Source organism: Phocoena sinus, chromosome 2 (assembly GCF_008692025.1).
Source record: "Phocoena sinus isolate mPhoSin1 chromosome 2, mPhoSin1.pri, whole genome shotgun sequence".
Classification (NCBI taxonomy): domain Eukaryota; kingdom Metazoa; phylum Chordata; class Mammalia; order Artiodactyla; family Phocoenidae; genus Phocoena; species Phocoena sinus.
In genome coordinates, this window is record NC_045764.1 from 36,214,175 (window position 1) to 36,236,897 (window position 22,723).

A 22,723-nucleotide genomic window follows, 5' to 3' on the forward strand; every position below is an offset into this window, starting at 1 on the left:
TGAAATACTGGTTAGGACTTCATCATATGAATTTTTGTGGGACACAATTCAACCTATAACAGCAGCTCTAACATTTTACCATTAAATATATTTGCCATGATAACCTTTATTAAGTAAGTTCTCTTCCATTCCCAATTTGCTAAAGGTTTTTATCGTAAGCAGATGTTAAACTTTGTTCATTGTTTTTACATAATTAACAAGATTTAATATATGGCTTTTATTCTTTAATCTAGTAATGCAATGATTTATACTGATAGATTTCCTAATATTAACCCATGCCTGAATTTTGAGAATAAACCCAACTTGGTCATAATTTTTAATACATTTCTTGATTCAGTTTGCTAATGTTTTAGAAGATAGCTTTTCACATCTGTGTTCATAGGAAAGATTGACCCATAAGGTTTTGTTTGTTTGTTTGGTTGGTTGGTTGGTTTTTTGGTACGGTCTTTGTCTGCTTTATATATTGTTACAATAGCCTCATAAAATGAAGTGGGGACTGTGACAGATATTACTAGTTGTTTCAGTTTGGAGTGATAAAGTTCTGGAGATGAATGGTGATAATTATTGCACAGCAGTGTAAATATACTAAATGACACAGAACTATACACTTAAAAATGGTTAAAGTGGGGGCTTCCCTGGTGGCACAGTGGTTGGGAGTCCACCTGCCGATGCAGGGGACACGGGTTCGTGCCCCGATCCAGGAAGATCCCACGTGCCGCGGAGCGGCTGGGTCCGTGAGCCATGGCCGCTGAGCCTGCGCATCTGGAGCCTGTGCTCCGCACGGGAGAGGCCACAGCAGTGAGAGGCCCGCGTACCGCAAAAAAAAAAAAAAAAAAAGGTTAAAGTGGTAAGTGTTACATTATGTATAATTTACCCCCCCACACACATACACAGAAAACCAAACCCACAGCTAACATCATTCTTAACGATGAAAGACTAAAATCTCTCTAAGATCAGGAACAGGACAAGGATGTATGATCTTGCCAACTCTATTTAACATAGTACTGGAGGTTCAGGCCAGGGCAGTTAGGAAAGAAAAATAAATAAAAAGCATCTAGATTGGAAAAGAAAAAGTAAAACTGTCCCATTTAAAGGTAATGTGATCTTATATTTAGAAAATACTAAAGAATATCCACAAAAAACTAAATAGAGCTAATAAACAAGTTCAGCAAAGTTGCAGGATACAAGATCAATACACAAAAATCAGTTGTATTTCTATACGTTAACAATGAACAATCTTAGAATGAAATTCAAGAAACAATTCCATTTACAATAGTATCAAAAATAATACGTAGGATTCATTTTATACAGGGAAGTGCAAGAATTGTATACTGAAAACCACAACACATTGTTGAAAGAAATTAAGAATTAAATAACTGGAAAGATATCCAATGTTCATGGATTGGAAAATTTAATATTAAGATGGTAGTTCTCCCTAAACCGATCTACAAGTTCAACACAATCCGTATCAAAATCCCAACTACCTTTTAAAAAAGAAACAGAAAAGCTGATCCTAATATTCATATGGAATTGTAAAAGACCTTAAATAACCAAAACAATCTTATATAAGAAGAATAAAATTGAAGGATTCACATTTCCCAGTTTCAAACCTACTATAAATCTACCACATTTAAGACAATGTGGTACTAGCATAAGACATAGACCAATGGAATAGAATTGAGGGTCCAGAAATCAAACCATACAGCTATGGTCAATTGATTTTCAATAAGTCTAAGATCATTCAGTGGGAAGAAGACTACTTTCACAAGTGGTGCTAGGATGACTGGATATCCACATGCAAAAGAATGCAGTTGGACCTCTACCTCATACCATAAACAAGAATTAGCACAAAGTGAATAAGAGGCCTAAATGCAAAAGCTAAAACTAAAAACTCTTAGAAGAATACATAGATATAAATCTTTGTGACCTTGTATTAGGCAATAGTTTCTTAGATAAGACACCAAAACCACAAGCAACAAAAGAAAAAATAGATGAACTACATCAAAGCAAAAAACCTGTGTGTGTCAATGGATACAATCAAAAGAGTGAAAAGGCAATCCACAGAATGGGAGAAAATATTTGTAAACCACATATTTGATAAAGGTCTAGTATCCATAATATACAAAGAATTCTTACAACTTAATAATAAAAACACAACCTAATTAAAAATGCACAAAGGTATTGAAGACATTTGTCCAAAGAAGATATACAAATGGCCAATAAGCACATGAAAAATGCTCACCATCATTAGTCATTAGAGAAATGCAAATCAAACCCACAATGAGATACCACTTTACACCTATTAGGATGACTGTAATCAAAAAGACAACAAGTGTTGGGAAGAATGTGGAGAAACTGGAACAGTGCTGATAGGAATGTAAAATGGTGCATTTGCTTTGGAAAGCAGCTGGATAGTTCTTCAAAAAGTTAAACATGGAATTACCATATGACCCAGCAAGTCCACTCCTAGGTATATACCCAAGAGTAGTGAAAACATAAGTTCAAATAAAAACCGGTACATGAATGTTTATAGAAGCATTATTCATAATATTCAAACAGTGGGAACAACCCAAATGTCCATCAACTGATGAATGGATAAACGAAATATGGTATATTCAAACAATGGAATATTATTTGACCATAAAAATAAATGAAGTACTGATATATACTACAATATGGATGAATCTTGAAAACATTATGCTAAGTGAAAGAAGCCAGGCACAAAAGGCCACAGAATATATAATTTCATTTATGTGAAAAGTCCAGGCTAGGCAAATCCAGAGACAAAAAGATCAGTGGTTACTAGGAGCTGGGGGAAGGTAGAGAGGAGAATGAGGAGTGACTGCTCGGTGGATATGGGATGTTTTTGGGGGGTGATGAAAATGTCCTGGAATTAGATAGTGGTGATGGTTGCACAAACTTATGAACACACTAAAAACCATTGAACTGTACACTTTTAAATGGTGAATTTTATTGTATGTGAATTCTATCTCAATAAAAAAGGTACAAGACTTGAACAACCACTTCACCAGAGGGATTATACAGAAAACAAGTAAGCACATGAAAATATGTTCAACATATTAAGGAAATGCAAATTAAAACTATTGTGACCAGAGAAGCCCAAGGAGATATTATATATATGTAATATGTAATTGGTAATATGTAATTTGGTATTTAGGATGTATGTATGTAATATGGCATCTAGCACGGAATCCTGGAACAGAAAAAGGACCTCAGCAAAAAAAAGTAAGGAAATCAGAATAAAGGATGGACTTTGGTTAATAATAATGTATCAATATTGGTTCATTAATTGTTCCATGTGGGTCATACTAATATGAGATGTTAAAAAGGGTTAGTTTTTTGGGATGGTGTAACTGTTCTATGTTGATTGTGATGAATCTACTAGTGTGTTAAAATTCATATAAATGTACAACAAAAATAGCCAATTCTTTCTTCCTTCCTTCCTTCCTTCCTTTCTTTCTTTCTGCATTGGGTCTTCGTTGCTGCTTGCAGTCTCTCTCTAGTTTCCGAGAGGGGGCTACTCTTCGTTGTGGTATGCAGGCTTCTTATTGCGGTGGCTTCTCTTGTTGCGGAGCATGGGCTGTAGTTGCGTGGGCTCTAGTTGTGGCCCATGGGCTTAGTTGCTCTGCGTCATATGGGATCTTCCCGGACCAGGGATCGAACCTGTGTCCCCTGCATTGGCAGGCGGATTCTTAACCACTGTGCCACCAGGGAGCGGGGCTGCTCTTTGTTGTGGTGTGCAGGTTTCTCATTGCGGTGGCTTCTCTTGTTGCACAGCATGGGCTCTAGATGCACGGGCTTCAGTAGTTGTGGCACGTGGGCTCAGTAGTTGTGGCTCGTGGGCTCTAGAGTGCACTCAGTAGTTGTGGCAATGGGCTTGGTTGCTCTGCGGCATGTGGGATCTTCCTGGACCAGGGATCAAACCCACGTCCCCTGCATTGGCAGGCGGATTCTTAACCACTGCACCACCAGGGAAGTCCCTAAATGTTAATTTAAAAGAAAAAATTAAAAATGATTTGGAGCAATCAAGAGCCAACAGAACCTGGAGATTTGACCCTGGAGTGAAGAGAACCACACTGGATGAGCTCTGTCTTTCCAAAGCTTTCCCCTTAGGGCCCTCCCCCATCTGTACAGTGTGGTGTGGCTAAACCTCATGCAGAAAGCCACAGAACTTCTTGGCTTAAGACATCAGTGGATAAATTTCAGGGTGGAGCAGCTGGAAACTGAGGGGGGAATACCCCAGAAAGGAGGTATCTACAGAGAGGGGATCCCCTAAATCTGCACATAAAATTCCCATAGGGGACTTCCCTGGTGGCACAGTGGTTAAGAATCCACCAGCCAATGCAGGGGACACGGGTTTGATCCCTGATCCAGGAAGATCCCACCTGCCATGGAGCAACTAAGCCTGTGTGCCACAACTACTGAGCCCTCGTGCCACAACTACTGAAGCCCATGTGCCTAGAGCCCATGTTCTGCAACAAGAGAAGCCACTGCAGTGAGAAGCATGCACACCACAACAAAGAGTAGCCCCCGCTCACCACAACTAGAGAAAGCCTGCATGCAGCAACGAAGACCCAACAGAGCCAAAAATAAATAAAATAAATAAATTTATTTTAAAAAAAATCCCACAAATCCTTGGATAACTCCTTACTGCACATCCACTGGGTGAGACTCCAAGGGGCCTAGTGGGAAACAACAGCTGAAAGGGAGATATTTCTGCTGCTGTGTACTGCAAGGGAGACAAAATTTGTAGTTTGATTTCCACAAATTTAAAGGGGCTTGGTAAATGCCTTTAGACTGCCCACTGAAATTCCATAGGGGCTATGCCTTAGAAGACTATGGGGCAGGACTAAGGAATTCACCCTAATAATAATGGTGAAACTTAAACAGACTCACCGTAACAAAGGGTTGAACCAGAACTCCACAAGCTTCAGGTCAAGTTCAAGCTATTAATTTGACTGCTTGCTAATACAAAAATCAATGTTCTTCAGGAGAAGATAAAAGAATCCATAATCTGTACAATGTATCATCTCCAATGTCCATTATACAAATTTTAAAAATCCTAGACATGCAAAAAAGGAAAATGTAGCTCAACATCATTAGAAAAGTCAGACAATGACAGTAGATACCTACATCACCCAAATGTTGGGGGGAGAAAAAAACCTTTAAGCATTTATTATAAATATCTACAAAAAACTTTATGCAAAAGATAGTCATAACAAATAAATAGATGGAGAATCTTAAGAAAAAAGAAAATTGTATTTAAAAATAGAAATTCTAAAACTGAGAATAAGTAAACAAATAAGTGACTGATTTTGGGACTTCCCTGGTGGCACAGTGGTTAAGAATCCACCTGCCAATGCAGGGGACATGGGTTCGAGCCCTGGTCTGGGAAGATCCCACATGCCGTGGAGCAACTGAGCCCATGAGCCACAGCTAAGCCTGCGCTCTAGAGCCCGCGAGCCACAACTACTGAGCCTGCATGCCACAACTACTGAAGCCCGCACGCCTAGAGTCTGTGCTCGGCAACGAGAGAAGCCACCGCAATGAGAAGCCCGCACACCACAACGAAGAGTAGCCCCCGCTTGCCGCAACTAGAGAAAGCCTGCACACAGCAACAAAGACCCAATGCAGCCAAAAATAAATAAATAAATAAATAAATATTTTTTTAAAAAAGACTGATTTTAACAGCAAGTTGAAGTTGTCAGAAGAAAGGGTCAGTGAAAGTAAGGAAATACCAGGAGACATCTCAGTCAAAAGACTGAGAATAAAGACTGAAAAAAAAATGACATATCAAACAATATTAAGGTGATGGTATTAACTGGAGTTAGAGAATGAGAGGAGAGAGAAACCAAGGCAGAAAAATGTCAAGAAATAATGGCAAAATTCCCCGAATTTGGTAAAGACAAAAATGTATATATTCAAAATTCTCAGGGCACCACAATGAGATATAGTTGAAGACAACCGCTCCTAGGTACGTCATAGTCAAACTGCTGAAAACAAATATAAAAACTGAATAGTGAAGATAAACAATACATGACATACTGGAGAACGATAATTTGAGTTATCTTTGATTTTTCACCTGGAACTATGAAGGTCAGATGACAGTGGAGGAAAATCTTTAAACTGCTGAAAGAAAAAGATTGTTAATATAGAATTCTACATCCAATAGGATGAATAAAGTTGAAATAAAGTTATTTTCAGATAAAAGAATTCATCTAAGAGAATTCATCCACCAGCAGATCTGCACCACAAGAAATGCTGGAAGAAATTCTTTAGGCTAAAGGGGAATGATATCAGGGAAAATCTTAGACCTTCATGAATGAATGAAGGGATCAGAAATGGTAAATATCTGGGTAAATATGAAAGACTCTTTTCTTCCTACTTCATTTAAAATGCAGGACAGTTTAAAGCAAAAATTATGACATCATCTTGTGGAGTTTCTAATGTGTGTAGATATGATACATACAACAAAGCATAAAGGATAGGGCAAGGATTGTAGTAAATGGACCTATTTGGTTATGAGACTAGAGTACTAGAGAAACTACTAAAATATATACAAAGAGGTACAGCTAACTGTCAATATGTAAAATGAAATTCTTTTTTTTTCTAATTGGGTGAAATTCTTAAAAAAAAAATTGAATATGCCCAAAGAAGACAGGAAAGGAGAAGAAAGGAACAAAAGTCAGAAGGGAAAAAAACAAATAGTAGCTCAAAATCCAACTGTATCAATTACTACATTAAATATCTATGGAACAACAAATGGTTCAATTTAAAGGCAGATATTGCCAAAATGAATAAAAAAGCAAGACTCAACTATATTCTGTCTACAAGAGATGCACTTTAAATATAAAGACACAGATAGATCAAAAGTAAATGAATGGTAAAAGATATAGCTACAAATAGTGAGCATAATATCAGATAAAATAGACTTGAAAGCAAAAATCATTAGCAAAGATGAGGAATGACATCCATAACCATAAAGGTTCAATTCATCAGAAAGACATAACAATAATCAAATGTTTATGTATCTAATAATAGAATTTCAAAATCCACAAGGCAAAATTTGACAGAATTGAAGGGAGAAATGGACAATTAATCCCTCTATTAATTCATTGAAAAACTACACAAGAAATCAGTAAAGACATAGATGATCTGAGCAACATTATCAACCACCTTGACCTAACTAATATTTATAGAATACTGTACCCTAAACGTGCAAAATGAACATTTTCAAGTGCACATAGTATATTCACTAATATAGACCATAGGTTAGTCAATAAAATAAGTCTCAACAAATTAAAAGGAACTGAAATCATACGAAGTTTGCTCTCTGACCACAATAAGGTGAAGATGGGGCATCTGTGTACCCTGGAGGCCAGTAAGGGGAGAAAGGTAGTTTCAGATTGCAGGCACAAGTGGCACTGCAAGCACAAGCGGGTATGGGGTAGGGGCTGAACACCAGGAGGAGGGGAGAAAGCTGGGTGAGGTCACCAGTTACCCACCCCAGGCCCCAGCCTTACGCTCTCTGGCTGCCACCTGTCCCCAGAGCTGCCAGGAGGAGGGAGTGCTGCAATCAGAATGGCCCAGGTGGTGATGCTCAGAACAGGGCCCCTGGGCTTCCTGCTTGGCTCCTTTGTCTGCCTCAGGGGCGGACAGCTAGTCTTCCCTGCTCTGGCCACAGAAGGAGAGCACCTAGCAAGGTACAGAGGTGACGACTGCAAGGTGAGCTGCTTGGGCTCGGGGCTAGGATTCAGGTGGGATCACTGGGCCAAGGTGGGGGTGGGGACCAAAGGTTTTGTAAGAGAAGGAAGGGTCAGCCCAGGGTGTGCTGGGGGCTCAAAGGAAGGGTCTGCTCTGCCCCAGTGGGGAGCCCCAACCCTTGTTCTGGCTGGAGATGGCCGGCTGAGAGCAATGACCCCAAAACCTTGCTTCCCACAGAGGAACCCTTTGTCCAGGGCTAGACTGAAGGGGGACAGGAGGGGCTAGGCCATAGCCACACCACCAAGGGCCACCACAATGACCCCACAAGCCCTGTGCTCAGTGGTAGGACCTGACTGGGTGAGGTCCTTCAGGGATCTCTGGGGGAGGGGAAGGGCCCAGGGCCCCAAGGAGACCGCCTGTCACCCCACACCCAGTTGCAGGGCCACTCTCACCGCTGTTCCTCTGAAATTCTCCATCAGAGTGAAAGGAGAAAGAGATCAGGTCCCCAGTGAGGACCCCCAATGGGATGGGCAGCATTTCAGGCCAGGTGCCCAGAGAATGGGATGCTCTGTCCCCAGGGTTCTTGCTCACAGCTCCGGGACCTTGCTCCTTCTCCTTTCTTACAAAGAAAATGGCAGCTTGGCTCAATGAAAGACAAGGGGAAGGTCAGGAAGAATACGGGGGGTCAGTAATTCCTGGTGGTGGGGTCTGGGGAAGCGGGTGCTCGTGTGCCAGCAGCATGAGGGAGGAAGTGCTATACAGTGGTTAAGGTCATGGGCGCTGGAACCAGACCGCCTGGGCTTGAATCCTGGTTCCCCCACTTACTAGTTTGTAACCTTGGCAACCTCTCCAAGCCTGTTTCCCTTTCTGTTCAATTGGAAGGATAACAACAGTATCTATTTCATTACATTACTGTTAGGGCTAAGTGGGGTTTTAGCACAGTTTCTGGTGATAAATATTATCATTATGGATGGAGCCCCACATATAGGCCTAGATCCCCTAACTGAAGGGTCACCTCCTCATCCAGACCCTGACTCAAAGTCCAGGGGCCCAGCTGATGGTGGCCAAAGTATTCACCACTGGGGAACTTTTCAGAGGGAGAGTCAGGGGCGGGGCCCTGCTCTCCAGGGCCTTTCCAGCTGCGTGATTTCCTGAGAGCTCTGGGGCAGGGCTCACAAAGAGGCAGCCAGTTTCTGAGGGCCCATTGTTTTTCTCCTGTGAGATGAGAAAGACACTTTCTCCCCACCCCTCCTCCCTTGACGCCCAGCTCTGCATGCTCAGGTGCAGGCCAAAGATAAACAAACGCTGCCCATCTCTCCTTGTCTTGCTCACAAAGAGCTCTCAGTGCCTCCCAATGGTCCTGTGATGCCCAGCCTTCCAAGCTTATTATCCCCAATTCACAGATGAGGAAGTTGAGGCCCAGAGGGGAGAAGTGGCTTATTTGATGTCCCATACAGAGAAGTGGCACAGCCCGGACTTGGTCTCCCAGTCCTGTATCCAGTATTGCAACAGACTCATGGGCACGCCAAATGCATGGCCACACATTGATGCACAGACAGACAGTCCCACATGCACCGTGCACAGCCTGAGTAGGGAGAGGCCAGAGGGGCAGTGGTTTGGACACTCACTCCTCAGGAGCCAGGTGGTGACAGCTGTTTGTTTGGGTTTTTTCCCCTCCCTAGATAAGCTTCACATCCCAGTTAACTGGAGCAGAAATCCTCAGCTTATCTTTTCTCCAGGTGGGGTTCCTGCTGCCCCAGTAGGGGTCAGGACAGTCCACTCTCTTCCACAGCTGTGACCTCTGCTTTGCCCAGTGGGTATGGGGGGAGTGGGAAGCAAGAGATGCTGCTGGTGGATTTCAGGAGAGTGTGACCAAAGTCCAAAGGGCTGTTCACATGACTGGGTCCTCTCTGTGGTCTCGAGGTCAAGAGAGATGGGAGAGGGGAGACTTCAGCCTAAGGTAACCAACTGTCCAAGTTTTCCTGGGTTCTTGGGATGTAGGGTTTTTAATTTTAAAACCTGGAAAGCCCCAGGCAAACTGGGATGAGGTGGTCCCCTGAGTCTTCCACAGCTCCCAGTTTGGGAAAATTGAGATTCACTCCGGAATATGTACAGGATACTATGGACTGGGGCCAGGAGGGAAGGGAAGGGTCAGGGACAGGGTAGGCAGGCCCTACTTTCACCCCCTTTTCCAGGCTCTCTCTGAGACCAAAGCTCAGGCACAACCACGCAGGCCATCCTCCCAGGTCCCCAAAGCCCTTTGTTCCCAGTAAAGATAGGAGAAACCTGAACTAAATGTATTTCTCACTTCCTTATAGAGGAAAAGGAGGTAAGGGAGGTGACTGATGTTTAGGTCAAAGGGCACACGAAAGAGTCATGCAGACATACATTAAGCTGTGTGCACTCCAGCAACGTGTAACTTTTGGAAACCTGTTTCTTTATCCTGAAATGCAGATATGTTCCCATCTTGTGGGATTGTATTAAGCATCAATGAGCAGCAGTTTAATAGATGTTGGTGGCTGAGATTGTGGGAGGGTCTTTCTCCTCTCAGACTTGGCAGGAGATGCCTGTCTTGGGTCTAGATCTCACCCAGGTTTCTGTTTCTTTCTTTTTTAAAAATATTTATTTTATTTATTTTATTTTTATTTATTTTTTGGCTGCATTGGGTCTTAGTTGCAGCATGTGGGATCTTTCATTGTGGCAAGGGCTCTTCATTGTGGCACACATTGTGGCACACGGGCTTCTCTCTAGTTGTGGCATGCAGGTTTTTCTTTCTCTAGTTGTGGCATGGGGGCTCCAGGGTGCGTGGGCTCTGTAGTTGAGGTGCTCGGGCTCCAGAGCACGTGGGCTCTGTAGTTGAGGCGTGCGAGCTCAGTAGTTGTGGCATGTGAGCTTAGCTGCCCCATGGCATGTGGGATCTTAGTTCCCCAACCAGGGATCGAACCCGTGTCCCCTGCATTGGAAGGCAGATTCTTTACCACTGGACCACCAGGGAAGTCCCCCAGGTTTCTGTTTCTTCAGGACTTCTGCTCATCTCAGGTTCACATGCCCCTGGTGTTGCCTCCAGGGAATGGCAAGATGGGAGATGACTGGGAAAGGGGGTCCTAAAGGAGGAGGAGGGGAGGGGAATGGCGAGGTTGGAATTTGAGATGAGAAGAAAACGTTGCATACGGAGGAGGTCTCAACTGCTGGAAACTGAAGGGTGGCTCAGGGCAGAATTTATCCATGATATCCAGGCCTCTGAAGTTCCTCAGCACAGGGAGGCATGTGTGGGGTAGTGAAGACATTCACCTCAGGCTTAGCCCCAAGCCAAGTCTCCCTGAGCCCTGGGTGGCCCATCTGACCCAATGATCAGTGGCTTCTCCCTCATCCCAGCCTGTAAACACCCGGTGGTCTGGTCCATTTCTCCTCCCAGGCCCTGATTGGGGCAGTCAACACCATTAAGTTCTTCCTGTCTGAGGCTTTCCTGTGTCAACACTTAGAGGCCGTGGAGCACCTAAGCCAGGAGACCTCTTCCTGGTCAGGTTGATGTCACCCACTGGATGCTGGTGCGGGGCCCACGTGGGCATGTACTGCAGCCACAGAGAGATCATCCACTTTGAGGGTGAGTATCTCATCTGGAACACAGGCCTTAGTCTTCGAACAGAGGCTACCCATCAAGCCCAGCTCCACCAGTGGGTGGGCCTCACGGGGATGAAGACTGCAGGTCCTGAGCTCATGGTGTGAGTCTCTGAAGACAGGCAGTTGGGCACCCAGGGTATGGGGCTCAGGGCCGCGGGATCCTGGGAGATAGGGATGCAGGCTGGATCTTGGGGCTGGAGTCACAGGACCTGACCTGGCTCTGATACGCACTTGTCTGGTGATCCTTGCATGCAAGAATCCTGGTGGCCACGGGCCGCTCATGTTTCTTGGCTCCTGCGAAGGTGTTGTGTCCAAACAACGGCAGCGACTGCTGCTGCGCTCCCGCTCGCTTTGGGGGGTGCTGCGTAGACAGGGCGGCTGGAGCACCGCATATGCAAAGCCTTGGACGCTGACCCACCTCCCTATCACCCCACGCGCAGCAACTGCGTGCACTCTGCACTGCACTGCTCGGCCTAGAGCCCAACCTGGACCCCCTACAAATAGCCCAGAGTCCCATTAGTTCAGTGCGCACAGCCCAGCTACCCACGCAGGACCCCACGTCACCTCCAGAGCCAGTTAACAAATTCAGCTAACCAATGCGTTCCTGGAAAATTCAGGCCCTCCCTCCCCACCCAGGCCACGTTCTTCAAACCCAAGATCCACTTTCCTCTGGCAGACCCAAAGCCCCCAGAAGCAAACTAGGCCTGCTAACTCATCAAGGTTCTACTCCTCTGAAACCCTTTTGGGCCCACTCCAGGAAGATCCCAGCTCACAGATACTGGGCACATATATTTACTTCAGCCTACTTCAGCCAGGTGCTGCCGTGGTACTGGTCAGTCCCTATTCCCATTTTCCAGTGGAACCCACCTAAGGAGACAAATTCCACCTTTCCGGCCCCGCCCATTTCCACCCGGGCCCACCAGTTCTGGTTCTGGAGACACCTGTATCCTAGTCTATAGATCAAGACTCAGCCCTATGGACCCTTCCACACTCCGTATCCAGGCCTTCTCACCTTCTCCCTGAAGTCCAGTCAAAAGACCCCAGCTATTCAACCTGATGCCCCAAAGTCAACTAGAACCCATCCCTTCCCCCAACCCAGTCACCACTTTGCCTCTGGATCCAGGCCGTCTTTCCTTGGGGTACCTTGGGCCTTGGGGGAGGAGCTGAAGTCCTCACATGATCCAAGAGTCTTGGCAGTCACACCAGACCCTAACCCACCCTCTTTCCTTTCCCCTTCTTTCCTAGGTTTCGGTGGATGTGGACTTGACCGTGGACTAGCCATGACCTCAGGCACTCCTGGGTGGGCATGAGGGCTTCAGAAATGGTTATTAAACTATTTTCCAAAGCTGAATTCGGGGTTCACATTCCCCTCTATTCTGTCCCCATCTCTCTACATCTGCATCTACATCTACAGCAGCATGCTGTAGGTTCCTTGGCGCTCTTGGACCAACCTTCTTTAAATTCCAACATCTCCAGGAAACCCTTGTGCACAGCTTTCTCTTACCCCTCCCCCACCCCCGCCCTTTCCTTCCACAGCTTGGGTGAGCATCCGCGCTAGTATCTGGGATGACTGGAGCCCCTAGAGGCCGTTCCACCGAGACCCGGTGGTCTGTGGTAGGTAAAGACGTTCTGCATCCCCAGAAGGCTGTCCCATAATCAGTCCAGCAACCTCCACCCACCCCCAGACCTGGAGCTGCATCAGTCCCTTTAAAGGGCAGGAACCTTCCTTACTGGGGGGTGGAGGGATTTCCGAGGGATTGGGGCGGGGCCAGACCCTGCTACACCTCCCCTCCTGCTCTCTCCTCGGACACGCCCTCCGCTCCGCAGGCGCCGGTACCTTTAAGAATCTTCACGCGAGCATCCCAGATTGATAAATCCGCGCGCTGCCTCCGCCACCGCAGGTTGCGGCCTTTGCGGAGCCCAGGCCGCGCAGCCGACCTCGCCTGTCCGGCCTGCGTTCCCTTCCTCGGTTCCTGCCGCATCCCGGAGGCGCCGCGACCATCCAGCGAAGCCCGCGACCTCCCCTGCCGCCCCATGTCGGCCGCCCCCGCCTACAGCGAAGACAAGGGCGGCTCTGCTGGCCCCGGGGAGCCCGAGTACGGCCACGACCCGGCGAGCGGCGGCATTTTCTCCTCCGACTACAAGCGGTGAGGGAGCCCGCCGAGAGTGTGGCTGTGCCCGGGCCGGCCTGGAAACATGCGCTCCGGTACCATGGACAGCGCCCAGGCCAGTCGGCCGCGCCCAGGCCGGGCCCCGGCGGCGCGCACCGGAAGCCTGCCCAGCCCCCTCCCGCCGCGGTCACTGGCCCTCGCGACACCCGTCCCCCACGCCAGCATCCCGCAGTGAGGGGTCGGCCTGCGACCTGGGAAGGGGGTGGGAGGCTGGTGGGGGATGGGCCAGCCGTCTCTTTCTGGGAGGACCAATCCTCCCGCCCTAGGTGTTTCTCCTGTTTAGTAAGTTTGGATTACACGCGTTCTCCGCCTTTTTTCGCGTGTGGCGAATTGACTCCAAAATAACGTGGGGGAGGGGTCAGAACTAGCAAGCTTGAGCCTGGGGCCTGTCCAGGAAGGCCCGTCCTGGAATAGACTCAGAACCTCCCAGGCCTGGCCCCTCCTACAAATCCATTTTCCCTCATTCTGGTCCCCATGTTCTCATCCCCATCTCCCATCTAGCGCTCACACTCCTGCTCCCCACATTGCCCCTATAGTTCAGCCCTACCTTAACTTCCCACTCTTCCCTTCCGCCTTTGGCTCATTCGTTCGTTTATTCGTAAAATTTGAAACAAGCCTTTTTAAGGGCCTACTGTATCGAGTCTCATCCTAGTCACTGTGAATGCAGCCATGAACATGAGACTCCTTGTCCTCAAGTTGCTCTAGAGGGGGACACAAGGAAGAAGCTGTCAGTGACAGTTCAGGGTAGCGGGGGTTGTCAGAGCGGTGAGAGGAGCTGGTCCCTGTGCCCGGAGAGAAGGGACAGGGGAGAGCCAGGGATGTTTCAGGCAGAGGAAAGAGCTTTTAGTAAGGTGTGGACGTGAAGGAGAGCCAGATCACAGGTTTTGTAGGTGCTAATACGGTGAGGGCAGAATCTCTGTGCAAGCCACCCGGAATGACCAGAAAGGAAGGTGGGGAGATGCCAAGGTCGGGGGTGGGGGCGGGAACTGAAGGGTTCTAAGCAGGCAATAGCAGATTTGCATTTTAGAAGGATCCCAGGCTGGATTGTGGAGAAGAGATTGGAGGGGTGCTGGATTCAGCAGGAGACAAGTGAAGGGGGGCTGAAGTTAGGGGGGAGGACATGATGGTGGCCGAGACTATGGGCGAGGCACAGGACTTGAGAGCTATATTAGGTGGTAGAAGCCGCAGATGTGATGATTAACTGGGGGGAAAGGTAAGAGGAAGGGGCTGGGAGAAGATAAGGATAATCTCAGGTTACTAGTTCTTGTAACTGGATAGATGGTGGTGCCATACAGGGTAATTAGAAAAAAAGACATTACAAGCAAATTTGTGGAAAATAATGGCTTTTGACATGCTGAGATTGTAAACTCTGAGGTATAATACATTCAAGTCTAGTAGGTAGCTGGATGTTAGGATTTGGAGTCCAGGAGATTATTATATATATCCATCAAAGCCACAAAAGGAAGCCAAGAGAACCTAGGGAGCATGTAATATAAAATGAGTTCAGACAGGGCACAGGTAGGAACCCTGAAGACATGGAATTAAGAGTGACCAGAGAGCAGGGGGAAAGTGTTTCAAAGTAACTGAGAAAAAGTAAGCCAAGGGAAGGAGGAAAAATAAAATATAGTTTCAAGAAGGAAGCGATCAGCAGTGTCAATGCCCACTGAGGTCAACTCAAACAAGGAAAGCAATCATGACCATTGGTTAGACAAAGAGCAGGTCAACCCCTTCCTGCTTTATTCCTCACCTTCTGCCCTGGGAGAATAGTTCTGGCAAAGTCAGAAGAGGAGGGGCTAGATTATTTTTCCCCAACATTCTATGATGAACAATTTTAAACATACAGAAAAGTTGAGTGAATAATACAATGAATGTGTGCCCTCCCTCTAGATTCAACCATTGATGACATTCTGCCATTTTGCCTTATCTAACCATCTGTCTATATTTTTGGCTGAGCCATATAATTTGTAGACATCATGGCGCCTCAGCCCTAAATTCTAATCAGCATGGGAAGCCAGATTAAAGTGAATAGAGGAGTGAAGAGGAGCTAAATAAATAAAACACAGTGGATGGGAATTTTGCTTTCAAGAAGTGTGACTGTAAGGGGGAGAGAGGGAAAGAGTTGCCAGAGGAGAACATCAGTTCAAGAAGGTTTGTTTATTTTATTTTTTTTGTTTGTTAATTATTAGGATGGGAGAGCCCAGAGCAAGTTTAACTGCTGATGGGAAGGAGCCAGCCGTGTGGGAGACGCTGAAAGGAATTGAAGGAGAGAGGGGAGGGGAGGCTTGCAGAGCTGGGTGGGAGGATTGGCCTGGCCTCAAGGAGGACCAGCTCTGCCCAGAGGGAGGGGGACAGGAGAGGAGAGAGTAGATGCAGATGCTTGGGAGCTGCGGGAGATTTGATCTAAAGCCTTTATTTTCTGTGAGAAGCCAGTAGTGAAGCTGCAAAGGCAAGGCTGTGGGTGGGAATTTGAGGAGCATCAAGGGGGTTTGAAATAGAGCAAATAAACTAACCACTCCTGGCAGGGTAGGGGCCAAGGGGACAAGACGGCCAAGGATGTGAGTAAGAAGCAGATTGGAGGGGTGGACCTGGGGGGCCTAGGCCAAGTATGGAGGAAGGAGAGATAAGAGAGTGCTGATAGGAAGGAAAAAATCAAGGAAATGGCCTTGGAAAGACAGGTGAGGATCAAGATGGTTAGGGTCAGAGTGAGAAGGGTGTACAAGATTTCTGAGGAAGAGCTGTTCTGAGGAGGCAGAGGTCCAGTTGTGGCATGAGAGTGGAGGAGAGGGATGCCCCACCTCTGTCTGGATCAGCTGTCCTGCCCCCTAGTCCCCTGCCTGGAGATTGGGGGTTGGCCCTGTCCCCAGTCTCTGCCCTCCTCCCCCTCGTGAGTCCTTGTCTCTGAGCAGTGAAGAGGAAACCAGAGCCTCCCTCCCCGCCAGTGTCCAGTTTCTGAGTTTCGGGGCGGGCCGTCTGGTGACAGTGACAGGCATCCCCAGCTCCCTGGTCAGCTCAGTCCCATTTTGGAGCAGGACCTGGTGCCCAATGCAGCGATTCCTGCAGCTCCCAGGGGCCGTGGTGAGGCCAGGGGGCAGAGGGGCTGATGGAGCTGATCAGGAGGCTGCCAGCCCTGTGCTGGCCCCTGAAGGCGGGCCCCCACCCTGGTACCAGGCCCTGCAGCCGGAGGAGCTCCGGTGGCTGCAGGCGCCAGAGGAAGACACGACCCCAGAAACGTCCCTGGAAGGACCTTGCCTAGAGCCTGGCCAAGGCCACAGCCAGAGGCAGCCACTACGGTACAGAGGGGCCCCCAGAGACCCTCACCCAGACAGCCAGGAAGGCAAGGAGTGGGAAGCTGCCACTCTCAGCCAGGACCCATTTAAGTCCCACCTCCTCAGCAGGAGGACTGGGCTGGCATTTAGGGTCTAGGTGGGAAGTTGCGGGGGGGGGGGGGCGCATCAGGGGTACTGTATGGGGGACTGAGAGTTTGAGTTGGGGGAGATAAGCCTAACTCCCTGGAAGCTTTGAGGGGAAGAGGATAGTAAAATATTTGAGGGTGGTGTAAAATATTTGACCTTTTCCTCCCTCCAGGTCCTAGCTAGACTGGGTTCTGGGTGAGGTTTGGAGACAGGATAAAGCGTTTGGCCACCCTCTGCTGTCTAGTGGGTTGGAACTTGGGTTGTGAGGGGAGGGAGGAAAGTGGATATCAGGCGAGATGAGTATGTCTGGCCTCAAATGCCACGTTTTACCCACCAGCTGGCTCCAGTGCCCCTCGCCCCAGAGAGTCCCTCAGGCCAGGCCAGGGGTCAGGTCACGGTGAGAGCAGTATAAGGGGATCGGACTACGGGAGATTAATGTTTCATGGCCTTAGAGTGTTGCTGTGTATCTCTCCCTTCTTCTCCCTCTTGGAAACATAAGCTGGTGGGAGTGAAGATGAGGGACCCAGGGTGGTTACACCCTAGGAGGGAGCTGCTGTCTTTCAGGGGTCAGCTGACAATCCTACCTGTGCTATGTCCGCTATGTCCCTCCAGTCCCTCCGCTCCCTCGATTCCCCTTACCTAGGGCCCTAGAGCCTTCAGGAGCCTGAAAGGTGTGTGCTAGGCTGGGTGGTTGGGAGAACTGTGGGTGCCACGGGCTGGTGGCATCTGTCGGGGTGGTGAGGACACCCGGGTGCGAGGAAGCCTGCTTTAGAGAACTCCCAGAGTTAAAGGGGCTGGGCAAACTCTGACAGGTCCCAGTGAAGTCACCCCAGGCTGGCTAGTGAGGACGCCCACGTGATCCCTCAGAAGGAGGTCAGAGGATCATGAGGTTGGAGTATTTGATCTTAAAAACCTGTATTTATCATCAAGAATCTCAAATGGGAGCCCACAGGCCATTTTGGCCAATGAGACTGGAGTAACTCAGTCTTGTCTAAAAGGTGTATGTGGGGCTTCCCTGGTGGCGCAGTGGTTGAGAGTCCGCCTGCCGATGCAGGGGACGCGGGTTCGTGCCCCGGTCTGGGAAGATCCCACATGCCGCGGAGCGGCTGGGCCTGTGAGCCATGGCCGCTGAGCCTGCGCGTCCGGAGCCTGTGCTCCTTAACGGGAGAGGCCACAACAGTGAGAGGCCCGCGTACCGCAAAAAAAAAAAAATAAAAAAAAAAATAAAATAAAATAAAAGGTGTATGTGTATGTGGTGTGTGTGGTGTGTGTGTGTCTGTGGAGGGACGTGTGTGGGGTATGTGTATGTCTGGATCGGGGGGTGGGGGAAGTCGTGGTGGATATGTGTCTGGGCGTCTATAGGGATTTGTAGGTGAGGTGTGTGCGTCCATAGGTGTGTGGGTTTATGTGTTGAGAGTGTGTTTTTGTGGGAAGTGTCTGTATGTGTGGTATATGTGTCTGTGACTGTGTGTATTTCTGTGGGGATTGTGGGTGTGTGTCTGCAGGGTTTTTGTGGGTGTGTGTGTGTTTATGTATCGATTGTATGTGTCTGGGGGTTGTAGGTGTGTCTTTGGGGGTCTGGGTATGTGCATGGGGTACAGGTATGTCTGCGGGAAGATGTGGGAGGGTATCGCTGGTACCAGTGTTTGGTGGGGATATTTGAGTGTGTAGGTGTCTGTGAGGGTGAATTGGCTGTGCGGGGGTATGTATGGAGGTTCCTGGGGGTGCAGTGGTGTGCGTCTATTTGGGAAGGTGGTACCCAGCTCTGTCATTCTTCCCACACCCTCAGTGCTGCCCAGGTCCAGGTGAATGGTCTGTATCTCTGTCTACAGCTATGTGTCCTGAGTTCAACACCCCTAGGAACTGACCACCTGGTTTGTGTTTAGGAGGGTGACAAGGTGGTTGTCTTCTGACCCTGGCTTGGCCATAGGGAGTAGAAAATGTCCTCTGGTTTGGGGGGACATCTTCCTGCATGGAGGAGTTTTGATCTTTTTTTTTTTTTAAATTGAAGTCTAGTTGATTTACAATGTTGTGTTAGTTTCTGACGTACAGCAAAGTGATTCAGATATATAGAGAGATATATATACATACATATATAATTTTCATATTCTTTTCCATTATGGTTTATGACAGGATATTGAATCTAGTTCCCTGTGCTATACTGTAGGACCTTGTTGTCTATTTTATATATAGTAGTTTATATCTGCTAATCCCATACGCCTAATTTATCCCTCCTCCACACCCTTTCCCCTTTGGTAACCATAAATTTGTTTTCTATGTCTGTGAGTCTGTTTCTGATTTGTAAATAAGTTCATTTGCCATATTTTAGATTCCACATATAAGTGATATCATATGGTATTTGTCTTTCTCTGTCTGACTTACTTCACTTAGTATGATAATCTGTAGGTTCATCCATGTTGCTGCAAATGGCATTATTTCATCCTTTTTTATGGCTGAGTAGTATTCCTGAATGGAGGAGTTTTAGATCAACTTGAGTGGGGCAGGACATCTTCTCCTGCCCTCATCTGACAGCTAGCAAGTCCTCTGTGTTCTGTGAAGAGCTCACACATTTCTGCAAAATGCAGCCCTGTGACTAGGTGCATGTTATGTCAGGTTCTTTTCTTCCTCTTAGCATTTAGCACTTACTCATTTCTCAGCATCAGCACCAGTCACACTTGCCTCTTTATGACTATTATCATGCTCTTCCCTCTCCTAATATTGCTACCTCCAATTTCTGATTTTTTATTGCTTCTAAATGTTTCACTTCTGTGACTAACTTTGTGCACACTGCTTTTTAACTCCTACCATTGGTGATACCTCTCCCAGCTGGGTTCTCATGCCTGGGTCAAAGCTATGGATTATCTGAGTATCATCTGGGAGATTAGAGAATGTACAGTTCTCCATACACAACTGCTCATCACATTTTGGAATTGCCTGGGCAACATATGAGTGCATCAGTGGTCCCACTGCTCTATCAGCTGTGTGCAGACACATTTTTCCATGGGGTTATTCACACTTCTCTGTTCACTTGTTTGACCACCAGCCCCTGGATCTCTGAGTATGGTTGGGCAGGTTGTTCACTGCTCAAGGGCACATGGCCAAGGAATACCAAACAGTGCTCCACTCACTGAATGGGGAGCAGCAGCACAGGGCTGTGTCTACCTGGTGGGGCAAGCGGGTGGCAGAAGGGCTTGCAGCAGCCCTGACAGTGAATACTGAATATAGACCCTAAATTTATATCAGTACTTTATCTATTTTGAATATTAAACTTTTATTCACCATATCCCAAATATTTTCCTTTCTGTTGCTATTAAGGGCTGAATTGTGTCCCCCTCAAATTCATATGTTGAAGTCCTAACTCCCAATACCTCAGAATGTGACTGTGTTTGTAGATAGGGCCTTTAAAGAGATAATTAAGTTAGAATGAGGTCATTAGGGTGGGCCCTAATCAAATATAATTCACCTGTTGTAAGAAGAGGAAATGTGGACACAGAGACCCACAGAGGGAAGACCATGTAAAGATATAGGAAGACAGCCATCTACAAGCCAAGAAAAGAGGCCTCAGAAGAAACCAAGCCGCTGACACCTTTATCTCAGACTTCTAGCCTCCAGAATTGTGAGCAAATAAGTTTAGGTTGTTAAGCCACCCAATCTGTGTTACTGTTACGGCAGCCCTAGCAAAGAAACACAGTTGCCTTGGTTTTTTTTTTTTCTTAAATTTAGTTTACATACAAAAGTTAAAAAAAAATAAACCTAGTAATAATAATAAAAATTATTATTACTGATAATTTTATGACCTTGAAAATTAAAATTTCCCCCTCTTCCATATAGTGAAATATTTTAACTATTAAAGAAATGTGGAATTAATTTTGGTGTGAAATATATGTACAAGTTAAATTCTTTGCTACATAGCAGTTGTCCCGACAGCATTTATTTCAGGGGAGGAAAATTTCTTTCTCCCATTGGTGAGTTATTTGTTCCTAATGTATCAACTTAGATTCATTTGTGAAATTTCCCCCCTATGACTCTTGACTTTCTACTTTTAACCTGGTACCATAGGGCTTTTATCGTTGTCATGTTGTTTTGTGTTTTGAATTCTGGTAGGGGGAGTTGTCTGTCATTGTTCCATTGTTCTCTTGTTCTCCCCCCAAAATTCTCTGGCGTTCTTACCAATTGATTTTTGTTTCTGGATGAATTCTGCAGTCACTTCAGGACGTTTGACAAAAGGCCTCCATTGAAATTTCAATGGCCATGGTATGAAATTTGTATATTGGCTTGGAGACTACCTTTATTCCCCTCCGTCTTGTGCGAGGGGTTATTTATTTAAATTATCATTTACCTCTCCCATTAGGGTTTTATAACTTTCTTGAATGACTGTTGAATGTGACAGGTCTGGCCTTTGTGGTAAGACCACCTCAACAGACTCTGGAGAATCTGGGACCCGTCCAGTCCTTGGAATCAGCTCACTCTGTGGGGTCAGGGCCTGGGACCACACTCGGGCAGGACAAGGGCATCTTGCTCTTGTTTTGACACCCACCTCCTTTCCACTGGCTCCAGGTCGTTCTCATCTATCCAACTGGCCATTTCCTGGGAAGGGTCCCTACCTTTCCCACCCCAAATCCATCCTGTCACCTCCTGGCTGTATTAGTTTCCCAGGGCTGCTGTAACCACAAACTGGGTGACTTAATAGAAATTTATTATCTCACAGTTCTGGAAGCTAGAAGTCCAAAATCAAGGTGTCAGCAGGGCCTTGCTCCATCTGAAACCTGTAGGGGAATCCTTCCTTGCCCCTTTCTAGCTTCTGATAGTTTGGCAATCGTTGATGTTCACTGACTTGTAGATGGATCATTCCAATCCTCTGTCTTCACAAGGCGTTCTCCCTGCATCTCTCTCTTCACAAGGCCATCTTCTTAAAGAACACCAGACATATTGAATTAGGGACCAACCCTACTCCAGTATTACCCCATCCTAATTACAGCTCAAACAATTCTATTTCCAAATAAGGTCACATTCTGGGTACTTGGGGTTAGGACTTCAACATATCTTTTATGAGGGGGGCACAACTCAGCCCATAGCACTGGCTGGCCCACATGCTCCTCCCACCCCTAAGTCCCCTGATGTGTATTTTACCACCTTCCCTTCTGGTCGAGTCCTGCTTTCCCTGCCCAGGTCCCTTCTTTCTACCTGGATCCTACTGATTGATAGCCCCACCCCCACTGCTGTGCCCTCAGCTGACCTCTTGTTTCTCCCACCAGGCATGATGACCTGAAGGAGATGCTGGACACCAACAAGGATTCCCTCAAGCTGGAGGCCATGAAGAGGATTGTGGCGGTGAGGGGGGAAGGAGGGGCCTCCCTTGGGCGAGGGGCCTGGGGATCAAAGAGCAGCTCTCCTCGGCTTCTTGTGGACCTTCTCCTAATGAGAGCCGGCATCCTTCTTCTCCCCCTTCCTTGACCCCACCACCCAGATGATCGCCCGGGGAAAGAATGCCTCAGACCTGTTTCCTGCCGTGGTGAAGAACGTGGCCTGTAAGAACATAGAGGTGAGTGCTACCCGGTGAGGGGTCTCTCATGCCCACCTCCACCAGGTGGGCATAAATAAACTGGAGCTGGTTGGGGGTGAGGAAGGGAACAATCCAGTCCTTGGGGTGGGGGGGGGCAATCTGCTCAGAATGTTCCTGGTCCAGGAAAAGACACACCATCTAGACATCCCTGAACTAGATGTGGATCAGAGCAAAGGAGCCAGGGTACACCCAGGGTGCTTTCCCCATGGACCACAGCCAGCTGGGGTGAT

At 47.2% G+C, this 22,723-nt stretch overlaps 1 protein-coding gene across 3 annotated transcripts in view; it reads left to right on the forward strand.

Moving 5' to 3' along the window:
* Positions 1–13,193: 13,193 nt before the first annotated feature.
* The window catches only part of AP3B2 (adaptor related protein complex 3 subunit beta 2), a 31,309-nt gene continuing 21,779 nt past the window's right edge, over positions 13,194–22,723 (forward strand). Inside the window, exons 1-3 of one of the 3 annotated variants that reach the window (XM_032622228.1) lie at positions 13,194–13,493; positions 22,186–22,261; positions 22,398–22,472. In XM_032622228.1, coding sequence (XP_032478119.1) covers positions 13,381–13,493; positions 22,186–22,261; positions 22,398–22,472 — 264 coding nt within the window. In that variant the 5' untranslated portion in view covers positions 13,194–13,380. The remainder of the gene's footprint in view (positions 13,494–22,185; positions 22,262–22,397; positions 22,473–22,723) is intronic. The other 2 variants (XM_032622227.1, XM_032622229.1) reach the window with 2 other exon arrangements.